A 17,529-nucleotide genomic window follows, 5' to 3' on the forward strand; every position below is an offset into this window, starting at 1 on the left:
TATAAACCATTTATAAATGGAATCTTATTAATATAAAGTTTGACCCAGATGTTGTGTTGCTTTCAATACACATCATATCAAGACTTTTTTTCATGCCCTTGTTCTCTCCTTCCCTAAAACATATCTCTTAACTCTTCCTCATTGCAAGACATGTCATTCCCTTTGGAACCAAAATTTACCTCTGTCCCACATGAACCTGGAGTCATGTCAAGAGTTTGTCATTGTAAATTGACATCAGAAATGCAGAGTCTTGAAGATGAGCATTTAGAAAATGTTACACATGTTCAAAAATCAAAATCCAACCTTGGGTTTGGTTCATCACTGTGTTACTGCCCAGTGCAATGCTGACCTAACTGACTGCAATGGGGCTACACAAGTGTAAAACTGGAGTGATGCAGTAATGAATCAAGCCATTATTTCAAGCTCCCTCTTTCAATAAATTTTGTTGTCACTTGTTTAAAAATGTGAAATTCTTGTTTAAAATGAGTGTGCTATGGTAGGTTGAAAACTGTCTCTCTCAGTCCCAATTTGTTGGTTGTGAACCTTGAGTATAGGTTCTTGCACTGACATTGCTTTTCTGTAGCTTCCCTCCAGTCCCTTTTTAAATGAATATATCTTACAGCTTTCAATGATCACTAGATGTATTTAAGTACATTTTCACTAAAGAAAGATTCAGCCAGAAAAACAAAATACACTTATTTCACTAAATCAATGAGAGATTTCCCTTTTCCAATATTTAATATTTTAATTCAGTGAACCATGTTATGGTATGAACTAGGAGAGTTGGATATAAGTTTAGTGATATATGGGGAGTCACCAGAGTTTTAGATTTTCATTTGGAGAATTCATACAGTTCATTTGGAGAATGAATTTGTAGCTTTGACTGAATTGTGCTTCAGATATAGCGGAGTCTTTGCCATATAAATGTTTAGGAAAAGTATTTTGTTTTGGGCAATGACCTGGGATTTGTAATTATCCCCCAGTAGAAGCCAACTGAACCTGCAGAATTGGAAAATGGCCCTTTCTTTTGGACATAATGGCTTCAAGCACAGGGTATATTTCCTGTGCTATGTTTGCTAGTGGTTGATGATAACAAGGATTAAAGATTTTACTTACAGTGCCTGGTGCATGAACAAGCATTCTGGTGCATGAACAAAGAGAAAGGATGGCTTTCTTGTTTTGTTTCAGTGTTGCAGAGGAAACTGGATTAAAAACAACTCCTAAAAGCCACCCCGATGTAGTTAGTCTGTGCACCCAGGGAACAAAAAGGTTTGGGGCATGTGAACCAAACCAGAATTCAGGAGATATATCAGTATCTCAGTTGGGGTCTGTGAGGAGGGGGCTGCTGTCACAGGAGTGAACTAAACAGAGGGATTCTGGGACTTACAGTACAGTCTGGAACAGTAGGCTGATCACAAAGCATGTTGAGTATACAAGGGCCTCCTTTCCTCAGTCTGAGAGAGATGGTGGGACCTGCTGAAGGTCTGTATGTCAAGGAGGCAACTAGAGAAGAGCAGAATCTCTGATTTTTTTTCGGAGAGAAGAACAAGTTTCCAAAAGAAGCCTGAGAGGAAGCAGTGAGGGGAGCATTTGGGAGCCCTGCATGAAGAGAGGTCCACCCAGACCCTGCCCAAGAAAGTGTTCTGGATTGTTTTTGTTTACTCCAGATGGGGAATTTTTGGGTCAGCTGGAAAACCAGACCACCCAGCCAGTGAGGAAACTGAGGCACTAGACAGTTTGACGATGGGAAAGTGAGACCATCACAATGGCCTTGTGATCTTTTGGAGGATAAATTACATCCAGAAGCTTATAGATATGACCAGACAATATGCCACTAGAGGCTTGTGTGAACAAGCAAGGATGGACTCCCATTAACTAAATGGATCACAGCCTGTAACAGAGAGGTGTGTTTGTGCTGATTTTAGTAATGCCTAGCTCATATGCTCCATCCTCCCTAAATTAAAAAGACAATATTCAACACAAACCGATGGGACCTCACACTAATTATTGAACTCCTGTTACATTGGTACCACAGTTCTGCCAAGTAATCTTTCATGCATACTACCAATCTCTCCCTATATCCCTGCTGAGGCATCCACTCCATCCCCAGATACTTGGGATAAAAGATGGGCTTTGTAGCATGCCTGGAAGGTTAACAAATACAGACTCTGGCAGATCAACATAGGGAACGAATTCCAAAGTCAAAGCATAAGTAGAGAATGCCCTGCCAGCTCAAGTGCCTCCGTTGAGCTCCATTGCAACAGTCTGTCAAAGGTTAGAGAGGTGATCTTGTATTTAACCAGGTCTCAGACCATTTAGGAATTCGTAGGTTAAAACTGACATCATTAAATTACACCCAGAAATCTGTTGGCAGCTATCCCGTAGCACTGGTGTAATGTGCTCTCTACTTAACAATTGAATAATCTAGGGGTGGAGCCCCATGTGGAGTGCAATTCAAGTCTAGCCTTGAGATGACAAAGGCATGGATAATTGTAGCAAGGTCTGCATCAGAGGGAAAATGGAGCACTCTCTTATTCAATCATAGATGGAGCAAAGTGTTCTCCAGCCTTTCTTTGTTGCCTAGGCATCCAGAAGTATTTCAAGATCTAATCAGACACCTATATGATGAACTACAGATGCAAGTAGTTGGTGAACCCTTTCAATTAAAGGTGCTGAGATAATTTTTGCCAACTGCTTCCCCCAACATTATTATCCCCCAAATGCTTCCCCCACTAACATTATTTCAGTCTTACCCCAGTTGAATGGCATCCGGCTAGCCTACATCCGAGCTCTTATCTCGGAAAGGCACCGAGTCATTTGTTCCACTGTACCAGCCATGTTAGAATTGATGAAGTGTCATCAACCTGTTGAATATATCGCAGCCCGCACCTCTTCACAACCTTCTTGATGGCCTTATGTGCATGTGGGAAAGGATAATGATATAGAGCCCTTGGAATGCCACAAAAAGGTTTCTCAGGGAAGAACAGCAATTGTCCAACACTACCCTCTGGTCCTTCTAAAAAAGGAAAGACTGGGCCACTCAGAAACATCTGTCTACATCTACAAGGGATTAAAGATAGGTAAAATACCAAGATCAGATCTAGAAAAGTCAGCACAGATATATGATCATCATCCCCCATTCAGAGATGATAGGCCACAGCCAGTGCAGTTGTCCTATACCCAAGCCTGTTACCCGATAAACAGAAATCTGAGAACTCAAAAGACCCCACTTGCAAAGGTGTTGAAGTAGGCTACCTGCTCTCGTATGAGTAAAGGCATTCCACCAGATGTTTTCCATTGTGCAGAATTAAAGATATGTGTAGGGCTATGCCCTGGTGGTCTGGCTGGGGCATTTCTTTTAAAAATTACAAGATTGATGTGACTCCAGTGTCAGATTTGCTTTTTGGCTTTAGTTTTCCGAATATTGGTGGTGATAAGAATTTAGATTTCTATCGCCTGCTTATTTTATCCACCTAGTTTCAAACAGGTTTGTGTGTATATGTGGGCTTGTTTACCCATTAAAGTTAATCCAAAGTAAGGCAGGGTGTGAGTTTAATGCTGAGAAGCTATTGCTGATTAACTCCATGTATGCACACTCTATTCCAGAACAAGAGTGCTGCATTTTGGGAATATTTTTAATATTTTCTGAAACCCAGCAAGGGGTCAGAGTCTTGGAGCCCAGGATCCAGCCTAAGCAGGAACATCTACAGTGCTATTTTTAGTCCTACAGCCTGAGCCCCACAAGCCATGAGCTTGGTGCCAGGGGTTTCTCTTTGCAGTGTAGACATACTTTTTTAGGCTTTGTGCCTTGAATCTTAATAAAATGTATTCTGCTAATGCCTTGGCTAGTAAAGCTGAGACTCAATAACCTGTTAGCCTCTCTTGCACAAATTTCCTATTGGTGATTTTTTTTTTCAGAGGAGCTGAAAGGACAGCAAAGTGTACAGCATAGCTCATCCTTAACATACTACTACACACTGTGCAGTTGCTTGTTTGCCAGGAAGCAGATAATGCTGTCTCCTCTGTGCATGATTTGCTTTGAAACACCACTACACAACATTTAACAGAAACCATTAGTATAATCTGTGTTTTGCATAAGGAATGTCATCACATTCTATAGTAACAAAGTTCCTGTGGGGAATTTTTTTTATTATTATTTGAAGTGGCTTAGTAGGTAAGTAGGACATAACTTATCATGAAGCAACTGTAGCATCCTCAAAAAAGTCCTCAGAGCCGTTTGAGTTTATTCTTAAAGCACCTGCACTAGGGTTTACGTCTTTGCTGTTTCTTAAAGGAACATGGTAGGCATTAGAATTAGCAGTGGTCTCACTACTTGAGTCCTACTAGAGAAGAGGTCCTTAATTATAAGGTTATGTCAACAGTTTCTCCCAACCACACCACTAGACCACACACTGAAAAACAAGCCCAGAAAATACCTTCCACCCAGTTAAAGATTTAAGATGCAGATCTAAAGGAACTGCATTTGGTAGACTTTTTTCTTTTAATGGTGACTCATTGGAATAAGCTGGGTGCTATTCAAAGTGAACCAGAGTTATTTACGTTCATAGCATCTATTTGTCAGTGAAATAATGCCATTTTTCATTCATTCATTTATATTTTATTTGCTCCTTTTAGAAAAACAATTGACTGCCAGCAACTGCTTAGGAATATTAGCCATGGCTGAAGCTATGCAGTGCAGTGAACTATACAACATGGCCAAAGCATATGCCCTACAAATTTTCCCAGAGGTGGCGAATCAAGAGGAGATCCTTAATATCTCAAAAGATGACTTCATTTCCTACATGTCCAATGACAGCCTGAACACCAAAGCAGAAGAGCTGGTGTACGAAACAGTGATAAAATGGATTAAAAAGGACGCTGCACTCAGAGCTCAGGTAAAAATAATCTGAGAAACCACTCTCCTCCATTCTCATAAATACCTCTTTAAAGTAGAAACTATCCCCATGCAATTTTAAATGTGAAGATGAATAAAAGATGGGATTGTGGAGGTAAAAAGAGAGCAAGCGACTCCAGGTTATGCACAAATTGTATGCCATTTCAGAATCTGATTTCCCCCATCTGATTGTTTAGAATTAAAAGCTTCTCATTTGCTACACGTATATTAGAAACATAGACTCTTGGAATTGTTGGCTGCAGACTTGGTCAAAGATAAATCTTGAAGGTTTATAATTGCATGATATGTTACCTCAGGAAAGGGATACATTTTTGGGAAGGCATGCACATTCAGTAACAGTAGGAAGCAAAAATCCTCAGTAAATCACAATTTTTTTTGGTGCTGAATTCTAATAGCATGACCACCTTATAAGTACACTATGTATAAAAAATTATACTGTACCTTTACTGGCTATTCAGATACCCCCTCTGGTAGTATATAAATATTTATTAGGGTTAGCTTGTCTGCACCATTTGTCTGAGTTATGCAGTTGCCCTTAACTTGTGAAGTTAAATGTATTACCTTGCCTAGCACTATCTCCAGATAAGTGTTATAAATAGTGACTGGTTTTGAGGACAATAAAGGCAAAACATGGTCCTTGAGATAGACGAATTACATTGGTGACACTTAAAAACCTGCCATTCTCCTTAGATATAACTAAATAAGATTTGCAGTTAGCTGATCTTGGTAGCTAACTGTGGTGATAAGGGGATCTCTGAGTACCTAAATTGATTGTTGGTTTGAACCCCAACCTTAGTATTGGGTCAGAATGTTCCCTCTTGCAGATGGGCTCTGTCCAGGCCCACCCAGAAGGGAGAATGCCTCCCCCATGTTATTGTCGCTTCCCCAGTACCCTGCTGAGCTTCTGTTTGGGGAGTGGGGTGGGAGGGAAGGCCAAAGCAGGTGCTTGGCCATTTCTGGCTATCAGGCTCTGGGTTCTAGACTGTCAGCCCTGGTGGTTAGAGTGGTGGTTGAGAACAGGTACCAAGAGCCAAAGCTGGACATAGAATCAGGACCAGGCTGAGAGTGGTGCTGAAATCAGGGCCCCAAGTCAGGCTGTGGGTCAGAACTGGGGTCAGAATCTGTAGAGAAGCCAAATCAGGATGGTAGTTGGAGTCCAGATGCAGGTCAAAGGTCGGGTTGGTATCAGTCCAAGTGTCTGGGGTCAGGAGGCAGGTGCAGGGCTGAAGCAAGACAGGAACAGGGTTGGAGCAGGGCAAGAATAAGATACAGACAAGGCTGATGTGCGCTGGAACAAGGCTCGAGCAAGGCTGGGGCAACAGGATCGAGGGCAGGCTGGAAGCCTAAGGAGTCTGTAACACTACGTGGCAGCTGGAGGGTTCCTAGCTGAGTGGTGCTGTTTCACATACTAACTTGTGGCTCTGGTAGTGAGAGTGAAATACATTTGCCTGAAGGTCATCTGACCCCACTCCTGCCCAGGGATAGGCTGCTGCAGCATGCCTGAGTTAATGAGTCAATGCAGGCTTTGCTGAAGGGGTCAGTCATTTTAACTAAGTGAACAGCCCTGGTCTTGCTGCTTTTTGGCTCATACTGGCAGCTCCAACCTCAGCTGATCCCACTCTATTTCCCCAAAGAAATACGACCACGACTTGATCCATTTTAGAGTATGTCTACACAGGAGCTTTAGGTGTAATTTCTGATCAAGCTGGCATGCTACAAATAGAAATGTAGCCACAGTGGCGGGACGGGCTAGCCCGCCCAAGTATGATCCCGTCTGAGAGCATAGCTATGTAGTCAGGTCGCTAGTTCTTCGTGCTGCCGCAGCTGCGTGTCTGTTTTAGCGTGCTAGCGAGATCAGAGGTAGCGCAGATAGAACCGTCTGAGGTCTGGTGTACACATACTCGCAGAGTTGCATTAGCTCCCCCTGGATCCTTTCCAGGGTTGCTTAAAGAAGGAGGATGGTCCAGTTGTTAGGATACCAACCTGGGACTCAGGAGACCTAGGTATTATTCCTTGCTTTGCCACAAACTTCCTGTGTAAACTCAACCAAATCGCTTAGTCTTTCTGTATCCCAGTTTTCCATCTGTAAAATGAGGTAATAGAACTTCCCTACCTCAGAGCGGTGTTGGGAGGATAAACGATTGAAGAGGTACTCCGTTACTGTGGTAATGACTTCCATGTAAGTACCTAAGATAGACGTGCGGCCACAGGGGACTCGTCTGATGGCAGCACAGTTCCTGCAGTCAGTCTGTGGCTGTAGGGAGCCACCTCAAAACTTCTTCTCTCCTCTTCAAATGGACAATGTACATGAGACTCTGAGGGGAACTTCACAGAGTTTTCTTGCCTCTGTGGCCACCTTCTAGGCTTCTCTTCTGGAGGGGATTGTCTGGGCCATATATTAGGGTTACCATATTTTGTGCCTCCAAATGGAGGACACCCCCAGGGACCCCGGCCCCGCCCCCAGCCCCGCCCCCGCCCCCGCCCCAACTCCGCCCCCTCCCAAAGTCTCCGCCCCCTCCCCTGCTTCCCGCGAACATTTGAGTCGCGGGAAGCCTGTAGCAGGTAAGGGGCGGTGTGGGGGGAGGAGGCGCAGCCCAGGCTGGCCCCCCGGCGGCTCCAGCCTGGGTCGGCTCGGGCCCTGGGGTGCCGGCCCCGGCCCACCACCCCTGGCCCGCCCAGCACTGCCGGCCCCGCGGCCCCCCCGGCTCGCGGCCCCGCGGCCCCCCCGGCTCGCGGCCCCGCGGCCCCCCCGGCCCCTCCGGCTCGTGGCCCCGCGGCCCAGCGGACCCCCCGGCTCCTGGCCCCGCGGCCCAGCGGCCCCCCCGGCCCAGCGGACCCCACAGCCCCCCCGGCCCAGCGGACCCCACGGCCCCTCTGGCTCGCGGCCCCGCGGCCCCTCCGGCTCGCGGCCCCGCGGACCCCGCGGCCCAGCGGATCCTCCTGGCCCCGCGGCCCAGCGGACCCCCCCGGCTCGCGGCCCAGCGGACCCGCCGGCCCAGCGGACCCCGCGGACCCCCCGGCTCGCGGACCTCCCGGCCCAGCGGACCCCGCGGACCCCCCGGCTCGCGGACCTCCCGGCCCAGCGGACCCCACGGCCCAGCGGACCCCCCCGGCTCGCGGCCCAGCGGACCCCACGGCCCAGCGGACCCCGCGGACCCCCCGGCTTGCGGACCTCGCGGCCCAGCGGACCCCGCGGCCCAGCGGACCCCCCGGCTCCCGGCCCAGCGGACGCCCCGTCTCGCAGCCCCGCAGACCCCGCGGACCCCCCGGCCCTCGCAGCCCCGCGGACCCCCCGGCTCCCCGCCTGGCCCCGCGCCCACCCCGGACCGGCACTGCGACCCCGGCCCGGCACCGCGCGCCCGGCCGGGCTCGGCACCATGCCCCCGGCCCCGCGGCCCCGGCCAAAGAGCCCTCCTGATTTTCCCGGACATGCCCGGCTTTTGGGGATTTCCCCCCGGACGGGGATTTGAGCCCCCAAAAGCCGGACATGTCCGGGAAAATCCGGACGTATGGTAACCCTACCATATATATTATTATGTTTATCGCAAAAAATGTATACGGTGCTGTTGATTTACTGAAATGGGCCCCTTCTCAGCTCCCACTGGCCTTCGGAAATGTGCAGTACTGTTTGTGTGTTTCTCTGCTTGTTTAAAGATTGATGAAGACAGTCCGTTCTGAGCTGCTCCTGTACTGAATCAGAACTTAATGGAAACTATGGGATTATTCTCGAGGGCAGTAGTGGAAAGAACCTTGCAGAATGAATCTGTTTCTCTGTCACAAACAGAGGGTGTCAATCACCATGCAATCTAGGTTATGTTTTCAAGATTGCTGGTTTAAATATTTCTTTCTGCCTCCTACTGTGCTGATGTTATGAATTTGGTTTTTTTTTAAGTGGTGGTTTTTGTTTTCCCTCTCACTGCTGCCACTGCCACCACTACCTCCTCTTCTTTCACTTTCATGTTGCAGCAATCGGGGTGGTTTTTTTTTTCCAAGTTGCATTCCTTTTTGCATTCCTGCTTCTGAAGTGCTTTTATAGCTCTATTTGTTTCTCCAAATTTCTCACTGTGGTGTTTGATTTCCTGTGTTTTTCTTTCAATTTTTTATATGTATCTACCGGGAGATGAGTGTTTTGAATCAATTAATGTTAAAGGTATCAATAGTTGGCTGCTTTCATGTCCAGTCCTACTGCTAAGCCAGGTTTTAAGGGTGGCAGGCTGGCTGCTCTAACTTTTTCTTACCTCTCTGTATCCTGCTGTATTATATATAAGGCTCTTAGTCAGATGCTTATTTTCTGAAAGCAGAAGCTCTTGCTTTTTAGATTTACCATGAAACACCCTCTCGTTAAAATTTTATAGTGGCATCTACATTTTCAGAGCTCAGAAACAAATTACTCTGGGGATGGCTATAAAGTCAGACTAACCAGTCTTCTGTCTGATAAAGATGGTCTGTAGAAATTTTGATGACGCCTCCTTCCAGCATGAGAAATGCCGAGCCCAATCCTACCAGATCCGCAGTCCCTGAATTCATTGGGAGTCCAGGGTGCTCAACACCTTTACAGAATCAGACCCACCATTTCTGCCGAATCTATCAGGGTAATGTGGTATGTACATTGACCACTTCTCAAATGTGAATGGATATGTCCATTTAATCGGATGAAGTGGATTTTAGCCCACGAAAGCTTATGCCCAAATAAATTTGTTAGTCTCTAAGGTGCCACAAGTACTCCTCGTTCTTTTTGCTGATACAGACTAACACGACTACCACTCTGAAAAAAGTTTCAAAAGGTAATAGAAGCTTCTATGATGATCAAGCTCTATATGCCTTTTAGGGCTAACCCAGGCCAAGCACTGGGGATCTTATGCTTAGTCATCCTTGTCTCCCAGAGTCCAAGCAGCATTGAGATATAGTTTCTTCTTCTTGTCAGGGATTTTTTTATTGCCTTCCCCCCAGAGTTCAAGGTGATGGGACGAGTTCATGTGCACGTTTCCTCTTCATTGGGGGGGATGAGGGCCAATAACAAAGTCTTTTGTCTTCTGATGTTCCACAATGGTTTGTCTGATGTATATGAGCCTTTTTTTCTGTTGGGCAGGAGGAGATAATACCTCCTGTGGCAAACTAGTATTTCACATGTGGTAGTGCTTCTCTCTTGACTGGAAGTTTACAGTTTCAAAGAAAACACTTTTATGGTTATAGAGCAAACACTTAAATATTATCTTATAACATGGGATACAGCTATTATAAGTGAGATCAATACATGCAGCAACTTACAAGTCTAAACACTAAACATGTTTTTATAAATCTAATCCCGGTTTTAACAATATTAACACACAGGTGAGCCAGACTAATTCAGCTATGTATTTGTCAGTGTGGTGGCACCTTAAAGACTAACAGATTTATTTGGGCATAAGCTTTCGTGAGTAAAAACCTCACTTCTTTGGATGCATCCGAAGAAGTGAGGTTTTTACTCACGAAAGCTTATGCCCAAATAAATCTGTTAGTCTTTAAGGTGCCACCAGACTCCTTGTTGTTTTTGTAGATACAGACTAACACGGCTATCCCCTGGTATTTGTCAGTGTTCAGGTGAAGCATAGGGGCTTGGCATGAGCTGGCACCTGGCCTGCCAGCATCACAGGATGCTCTAACTTCATTCAGGGTATAATGGGATTGATTCACCCAGGCTCTGTCACTGAAGACCCCTTGGTACAGGGAACCAGAGGGTGCAGGGAACCACAGTAACTGCTTCAGTAACCAGCCAGCAAAGCCACAAAAGTGGGAGGCCCGAGAGACCGATTAATATGCTGGTTCAGGGCAGCCCCCGGGCAGCCTCTGCTAGTGGGGGGGTCCTGTGGAGCTCCAGTTACAAATTAAAATTCCTCTGGAAGGCACAGTGCACCCCTCACTGCTGTCCTTGACCAAGGGTGAATCCTTGCAGGGGTACAGCTGGTCAGGGGTCTGCAGTTTAATGGTGGAGAGTATGAAGGGCACACTCTTTAAACCACTATATTATATCCTGTATGGTATATGGATGGTGTGTCATGTGTGTGCATGGGGCTTTTTGAAAATACATTAAGACAAGGTCTTTGCCCAGAAGCGCTTGCTGTGTAATTCATAAAGTTGACATAGTGAGTAAAGGCATCGACGCATGGGAAGGCAGGTGTCGTGGTTACAGAGTGAGCTGTGTTTTAGATCCATTTTTCTCCTTCTAAAGTGCATGGAACCCTGTGGTTCAACTACTCTGGGACTGGATCTCTGGGCTGCAATCACCCTGTTTCCCAAGCATGTTAATCCTGTAGGCCCAGCTCTGTTTGGCACTTGTAAGCCCTTTTCCTTAGGGAGCTCAAAACAAAGCATTATTATTCACCCAGAGTTACATAGCAGGCAGAGCAAAGAGTAAAACAACAAAAGGCCTATATGCCTGGTTCTTACCTGCACCTCATTCTTTCCTTGCAAGTGCTGAGTGAGTTCTACTTAGCCCAGACATCCCTGCTCCTGGACTGGGGTGGGGGGGAGCAGGCTACCTGCTGCATCTTCTCCCTCTCTGTGTGTCTCTGGCAGCATCTCCCCCGAGGCAGCTGCTGGCAGCCCACTCAAGCCCCCTTCCTTCCTAGGCCTGGGGGGCTTTAATGGTTCAGTATCCCCTTCATGCTTAGACTGAGAGATGGAAATCATAAACCTAGCCAGACTGGTTGAAAGCTGGCCAGGGGCATTCCCCAATTAATAGTTCCCCGCATTGTTCCCTTAAGGAGCCTTATTTCTGTCACGGTCTTGTTCCTGTTTGTTCCCCCTTCCTCCCCCAAACATCCTCCTTTGATTGAACTCCATGCAGTCAGGCAGGATAATCTCAACTGGGTGAACTGAGATGATATTTATAAAAAAAAATTACACATAGCTCTTCATTCTCCACAGCAGGGAGTAAGTAGGGGGACAGCTCCAGGGAGGAAAAGCTCTTTGGAAAGCTGCTATTGCTTGTGCACCACCTTGGTTGTAATCACCAGAGTCCTCATATTATGTTAGCTTCTTCGGGGGAGGTGAGGGGGAGGTATATTTTCAGAAGCACAAATGGGATTTAGTCCCCTGTTCTCACTGCAAGAAAATGAGGATCAGGTGCCTAACTGTTCTTTGTGCCATTGAAAATCTACTCCTTGGGTATCAAATTCTTTTTAGTGTTGTTAATCCTCTTAAGGCCAGGCTCAAAGTGGCAGTGGGGGGCGCCTGAATGGACATGGGCTGTGGAAAGCAGGGTGAAAGGATATACCCTCGCCAGTTTTAATTCTGTTAAGTGTGCCGTTTAGGAGTCTTACGGTGCTATATAATAGAGCTTTATTGCTTTACAGAAAACTGCATCTAAGATGTGCTACAAAGGGAGAGTAACAGCTTTCAAAGGTCACCGATCCATCTACATAAGACTGATAGTGAGCTCAAATAATGAAATATTTATTAAACTAATATTTGGTAAATAACTGTACCCCAGTGCTTTGGAACGGTATGCCAATTGCATATGGCAACATTTATATAACTCTTTCAGCCCTGCTAGTAATGCAGTTGCATAAAATCAATCTAACTGAGAGAAATGGCATCTGATGTCAGGTTCCTGAACGGTTAGGTAATTTCCGGTGGCAGTGAAAGCAGACCACTGGTTGTAGGGATTCCTTTTATTTGTCACTCGGAAATCTCGCAATAGACTGACACATCTAGAAAAGCTGGATTTGCTGGTTTTCTATTTATTTCTCTTCCAGACTGATTGAGGAGATGGTAGGGTTTATCGTGGTAGTTATTCCTTTTAACCTTAGTTTACCTCTGGGGAGATCATACAAAATACATATTGCATAATAAGGCACTGTCATGTGAAAAGCATCATGGTATAGGGGTCGGAGCACAGGCAGGGCTTAATTCCAGAAACTCTTGTGCTCTAATCCTAGTTTAGCCATAGTCTCACTGTGTGGCCTTTGTGTGGCCTTGGGTAAGCCAGTTTACCTACCTCCACTTTCCTCTCTGTGAAATGTGTGTGTGGGGGGGGGGGGGGCAGGGGAATACCTGTCACATGGAGTGTTGATAGGATATACTAGATACTGGACCAGATCCTCAGCTAGTGCAAACCAGTGTTGCTGGGCTAACAGTGAATGGATTTATGTCAATATACTCAAGTTGGAGATCTGGACCAATGTCTATTCAAGACGTTAAAGATCTAAAGTAGTACATTTATTATCTGACCAGAGTGCCATATGCTATGTCACCATTCTCTGTGATCCATAAAGACATGATAGTGTGCCCTTTTTAAAAAAATACTGTTTATCATCAAAATGTTCACTTATAAAATGAAATGTCTTACCCATAAAAAAATTAATGAGCTGTCTATGAACTTGTGTCCTTAGAGCAAGCTCTGTCTAAATAGTATCTTAATGGCACCTGAGAACCAGAGATTTGTAGACAAATTGAAGGTAATTTAGAGAAGAACAAAACAAATGATTAAAGGACTAGAGGAATTGATTTTGAAGGAAAGATTAAAAGGATTGAATATGCTTGACTTGGTCTAACAACAGCTAAAGGGGGATAACTGTCTACAAGTATTTGAAGAGGAAAGGAGAGGAATTACCTAGGGTGAGGCAAGGGAGCATAACCACTGCAGGGGCAATGGGATAAAATTGAGACAAAGCAAATGCAGGCTGAATGAACACCATGCACACCAGTAAGTTTAGTAGCTAGGAGTGATGGAAAGGGAAGACAATGTGGAGAAGGAAAAGTGGCATTATGTCAAACGTTATATACGCCAATGAGCTACCTTTTGACAATTAAAGAGAATGGCAATAAAATGACTTTGGTTAGGATGCAGAAAATGACGAAGAAGAAACAGTGGATTTCTGGAAGGAAGAAAAATGGGCAACTCTCAAGGTGTCTGGATACCATAGTCGTGGAGAATTTTAAATACCCAGCTAACACATATCGTCAAACATGCAGCAACAGAAAGGTTCCATAGTTATGAAGAAGCTTAATGATACAGAAAGTATCAAAAACACTCTGAGCCTTTTCCTTAGCAATGGGTAGAAAATGATAAGAAAACTCAAAATGATGACATTCAGTACCAGGAAGCTACTTAAATTCATCATAGTAAGAAATGAATTCACTTAACAATGCAGTCCAAGAGTGTTAGCTTTAGGAAAGCAAATATGGGCTAAGTATGAAATGAAGGTTGGGATTTTCAAAGGAGCTGATAGGAGTTAGGCACCCAACTTCTTTTAAAATTTAATGAAATTTGAGTGCCTAGCACCTTTGGAAACCCCATCCTTAGTGACTACAATAATAGCAGAATGCATTGAAAGCCTCCCCTTTGGAAAGCAGAAGAGTCCTAATGGTTGCCATAATTGCAGTGTAACAAACTCCAATTTCTCGGAAAGTGAAGAGTGCAAGGAATGAGATGTAATCATTGTGTCTTCACATAGTGACAAACTGCTCAAAGATCTGGGGTTTAAATAAGTCCTTTTCTAGGGGGCCAAACAAACAAGAATTCACAGAACCAATGCAGGCTTGGAGAGAGAAGAACAAGAGTGGGAGGAAACAGAATGAGTGAGTTAATACTAGTCCCAGGGATCCAGGGGAATAATAAAAAAAAACACATCAAGAGAAGAAGTGATACAAGAGGGAAAACAGGTCCACTAATTAATAAAGCAGGGTAAAGGTGGAGTTCTCTGTTACTCACTAACGGCTGGTATACGGCACTCTTTATTTTTAAGGGATACTACCATCAACTTGAAATCTAGTTTATTTATTTATTTATTTATTTTTAAGTTGAAAGTAGCTTTGGGAGTTGCACCTGTCCTGAAATCCCCTCTCAGTTTTTTGTGGCTTTACCAACACATCTTCCTACTTTTAACAGTGTTTTTCTTTCTTCTGTTGCTGAGGAAACTGAATGACTAAGGCCTCCATCCTGCAAGCACATGCACATGCAGAGTAGCTGTATGCATGAGATTACTTGCATTCCACGTAGTCACACTTATGTCAGTGGCAGAATCATGAAGAGAACTCCTGACTCCCAAGTCATCCGGTCCAAACATTAGGCCACACTCCCGGCTTTTCTGAATGGAAAGGGAAATGAAGTTCAGGATTGCATTATAAATAGGAAAAAAATCTTTGTATGTGTGTATCACTATGCTGTATGTGTCAGGAGCGCGCTTCCTTTTTAAAGCACGTTATAAACACCATTTAATCTTGACAGCATGTCTTTGTGGTACATATGTGTGTGTACAGGTGTATATGTGGGTGTATATTTATAACCGGAACAAATGAAATGCCAATCACTGGTTGTTGGATGGTTTGTTACTTTCTGAGGACATTTATTTTGGTAGAGTTATTCTGCTGACTAAAGACGTTTGTGATAAGATTCTTTATTAAAATGTCTGAGTGTGAAATAAATTCTGAGTGTAATGAATTAATGATTCATCATCCTGTGTGCTTAAATATAACCTCATCACATTACATCTAGAAATACATGTTCACGTGCTGCTCCATGAACTGTTTGGAGAACAGGATAGCAGCTCCTTTTCTGCAACACTGATGACATTATGGTGTTTAGTCAGCTGTGCTGCCATAAAGATGTCATGTTAAAACTTCGTTTCAAGAAGTGAGGCGGGTGCTATTTTCCTCTTGCTGTGCATGGGATTTCTACATGTAGCTCCCTCCCACTGAGTCACTGCGTGAGTCCGGGGCCTGGGAACCAGACTTCATTCCAAATGTTCATCTCATTATGTTATAAGGTTTCCAGCTATAATGATACTCAAGCTTTATAGTTAGTGGATTTTCAGTTCAAAGAAATTGAACCAATGCAAACTAAACAGTAATAAATAGTAGACAAATGCTGTGCACACCAGAGAACAGAGATTTGATTTGGACTTGTCCTAACACTTATAAATATGGAAGAGATTATTAGAAAGAATGCGTGCCCTTGAGGCACCCATGGGCAATATGCATTGAAGTGGTTGCCCTGATCACCAGGTAGCACTGTGGTGCCCCAAAAATAAAGCTTTGCTTTGTTCTAGTGAAGCTTCGAATCAGCAACTGGTGCTGCTGTCTCGAGAACTCTGTTTAAACTTTCAAAAAACAGCCAGTTCCCCATTGTTGTTGCACTTGGACACCTATAGTTTTGTGAAGGCTTTTTGGTGTCATATAGGGAGTTCTAGTTCAGAAGATCATGGAGGATTTCCAGCAGCAGCGGGAAGGTGGGGACAGGTCAAGACTCTTGCCTGGCACTAACCTAGGGTTACCATTCGTCCGGATTTACCCGGACATGTCCTCCTTTTCGCGCTAAAAATAGCGTCCGGGGGGAATTTGTAAAGCACTCACAATGTCCGGGATTTCCCCCTCCCCCGGCACAGCAGAGCGAGCGGCTGGGAGGGCTGCAGAAAAATCCCGGGCTGGACTCCTGAGCAGCTGTAGAGGAGCCGGAGCCGCCCTGCATTCTGAGTTGGCCTCTCCTGCAACCCGGTCCGGCAGCACTGTGCAGGGCCAGGGACCGGGTTTTGTTGTGCTGGGGAGCGCAGCCACGTGTCCGGCTCGGCTCGCACAGAGCCCAACACCCTGTTCTGAGCAGCAGGGTAAGGGGGGCAGGAGAAGGGGCAGGGAGGTTCTGGAGGGGGCAGTCAAGAAACGGGGGGGAGGCTTTTGGGGGGGTGGAGAAAGTTTTGGGCAGCCAGGGTACAGGTAGGGGGTAGGGTCCTGGGGGGCAGTTGGGGGGGGTCTTAGGAGGGGGCAGTTAGGGGACAAGGAACAGGGAGGCTTAGGGGTGTGGAGGGCAGTTAGGAGCAGGGGTCCCAGGAGGGGGCAGTCAGGGGACAAGGAGCGGGGGGGTAGGGAGCTGGGAGTTCTGGGGGGGGCTGTCAGGGGGCAGGAGTGGGGAGAGGGATCGGAGCAGTCAGGGGACAGGGAGCAGAGAGGTTTAGATGGGTTGCGAGTTCTGGGGGGGGCTGTCAGGGGGCAGGAGTGGGGAGAGGGATCGGAGCAGTCAGGGGACAGGGAGCAGAGGGGTTTAGATGGGTCGGGAGTTCTGGGGGGGGCTGTCAGGGGGCAGGGGTGGGGAGAGGGATCGGAGCAGTCAGGGGACAGGGAGCAGAGGGGTTTAGATGGGTCGGGAGTTCTGGGGGGGGCTGTCAGGGGGCAGGGGTGGGGAGAGGGATCGGATCAGTCAGGGGACAGGGAGCAGAGAGGTTTAGATGGGTTGCGAGTTCTGGGGGGGGCTGTCAGGGGGCAGGAGTGGGGAGAGGGATCGGAGCAGTCAGGGGACAGGGAGCAGAGAGGTTTAGATGGGTTGGGAGTTCTGGGGGGGGCTGTCAGGGGATGGGGAGTGGTTGGATGGGGCGTGGGAGTCCCAGGGGTCTGTCTGGGGGTGGGGGTGTGGATAAGGGTTGGGGCAGTCAGGGGACAAGAGGCAGGGAGGCTTAGATAGGGAGTGGAGTCCTGGGGGGCAGTTAGGGGCAGGGGTCCCAGGAGGGGGCAGTCAGGGGACAAGGAATGGGGGGAGGGTTGGGGGTTCTGGGGGGGGCGGGAAGTGGGAGGGGCAGGGGCGGGGCTAGGGTGGGGCTCCTCCCGTCCTCTTTTTTGCTTGCTGAAATATGGTAACCCTAACT

General features: G+C 46.4%; 1 protein-coding gene across 3 annotated transcripts in view; it reads left to right on the forward strand.

Annotated features, from left to right (window-relative positions):
* Positions 1-17,529, forward strand: part of KLHL29 (kelch like family member 29) — a 553,446-nt gene that overhangs the window by 479,368 nt on the left and 56,549 nt on the right. For all 3 annotated transcript variants that reach the window (XM_054024033.1, XM_054024034.1, XM_054024032.1), the window contains one exon: positions 4,636-4,895. In XM_054024033.1, the coding sequence (XP_053880008.1) occupies positions 4,636-4,895 (260 nt within the window). The remainder of the gene's footprint in view (positions 1-4,635; positions 4,896-17,529) is intronic.

This window comes from Malaclemys terrapin, chromosome 3 (genome assembly GCF_027887155.1).
Source record: "Malaclemys terrapin pileata isolate rMalTer1 chromosome 3, rMalTer1.hap1, whole genome shotgun sequence".
NCBI classification, from domain to species: domain Eukaryota; kingdom Metazoa; phylum Chordata; order Testudines; family Emydidae; genus Malaclemys; species Malaclemys terrapin.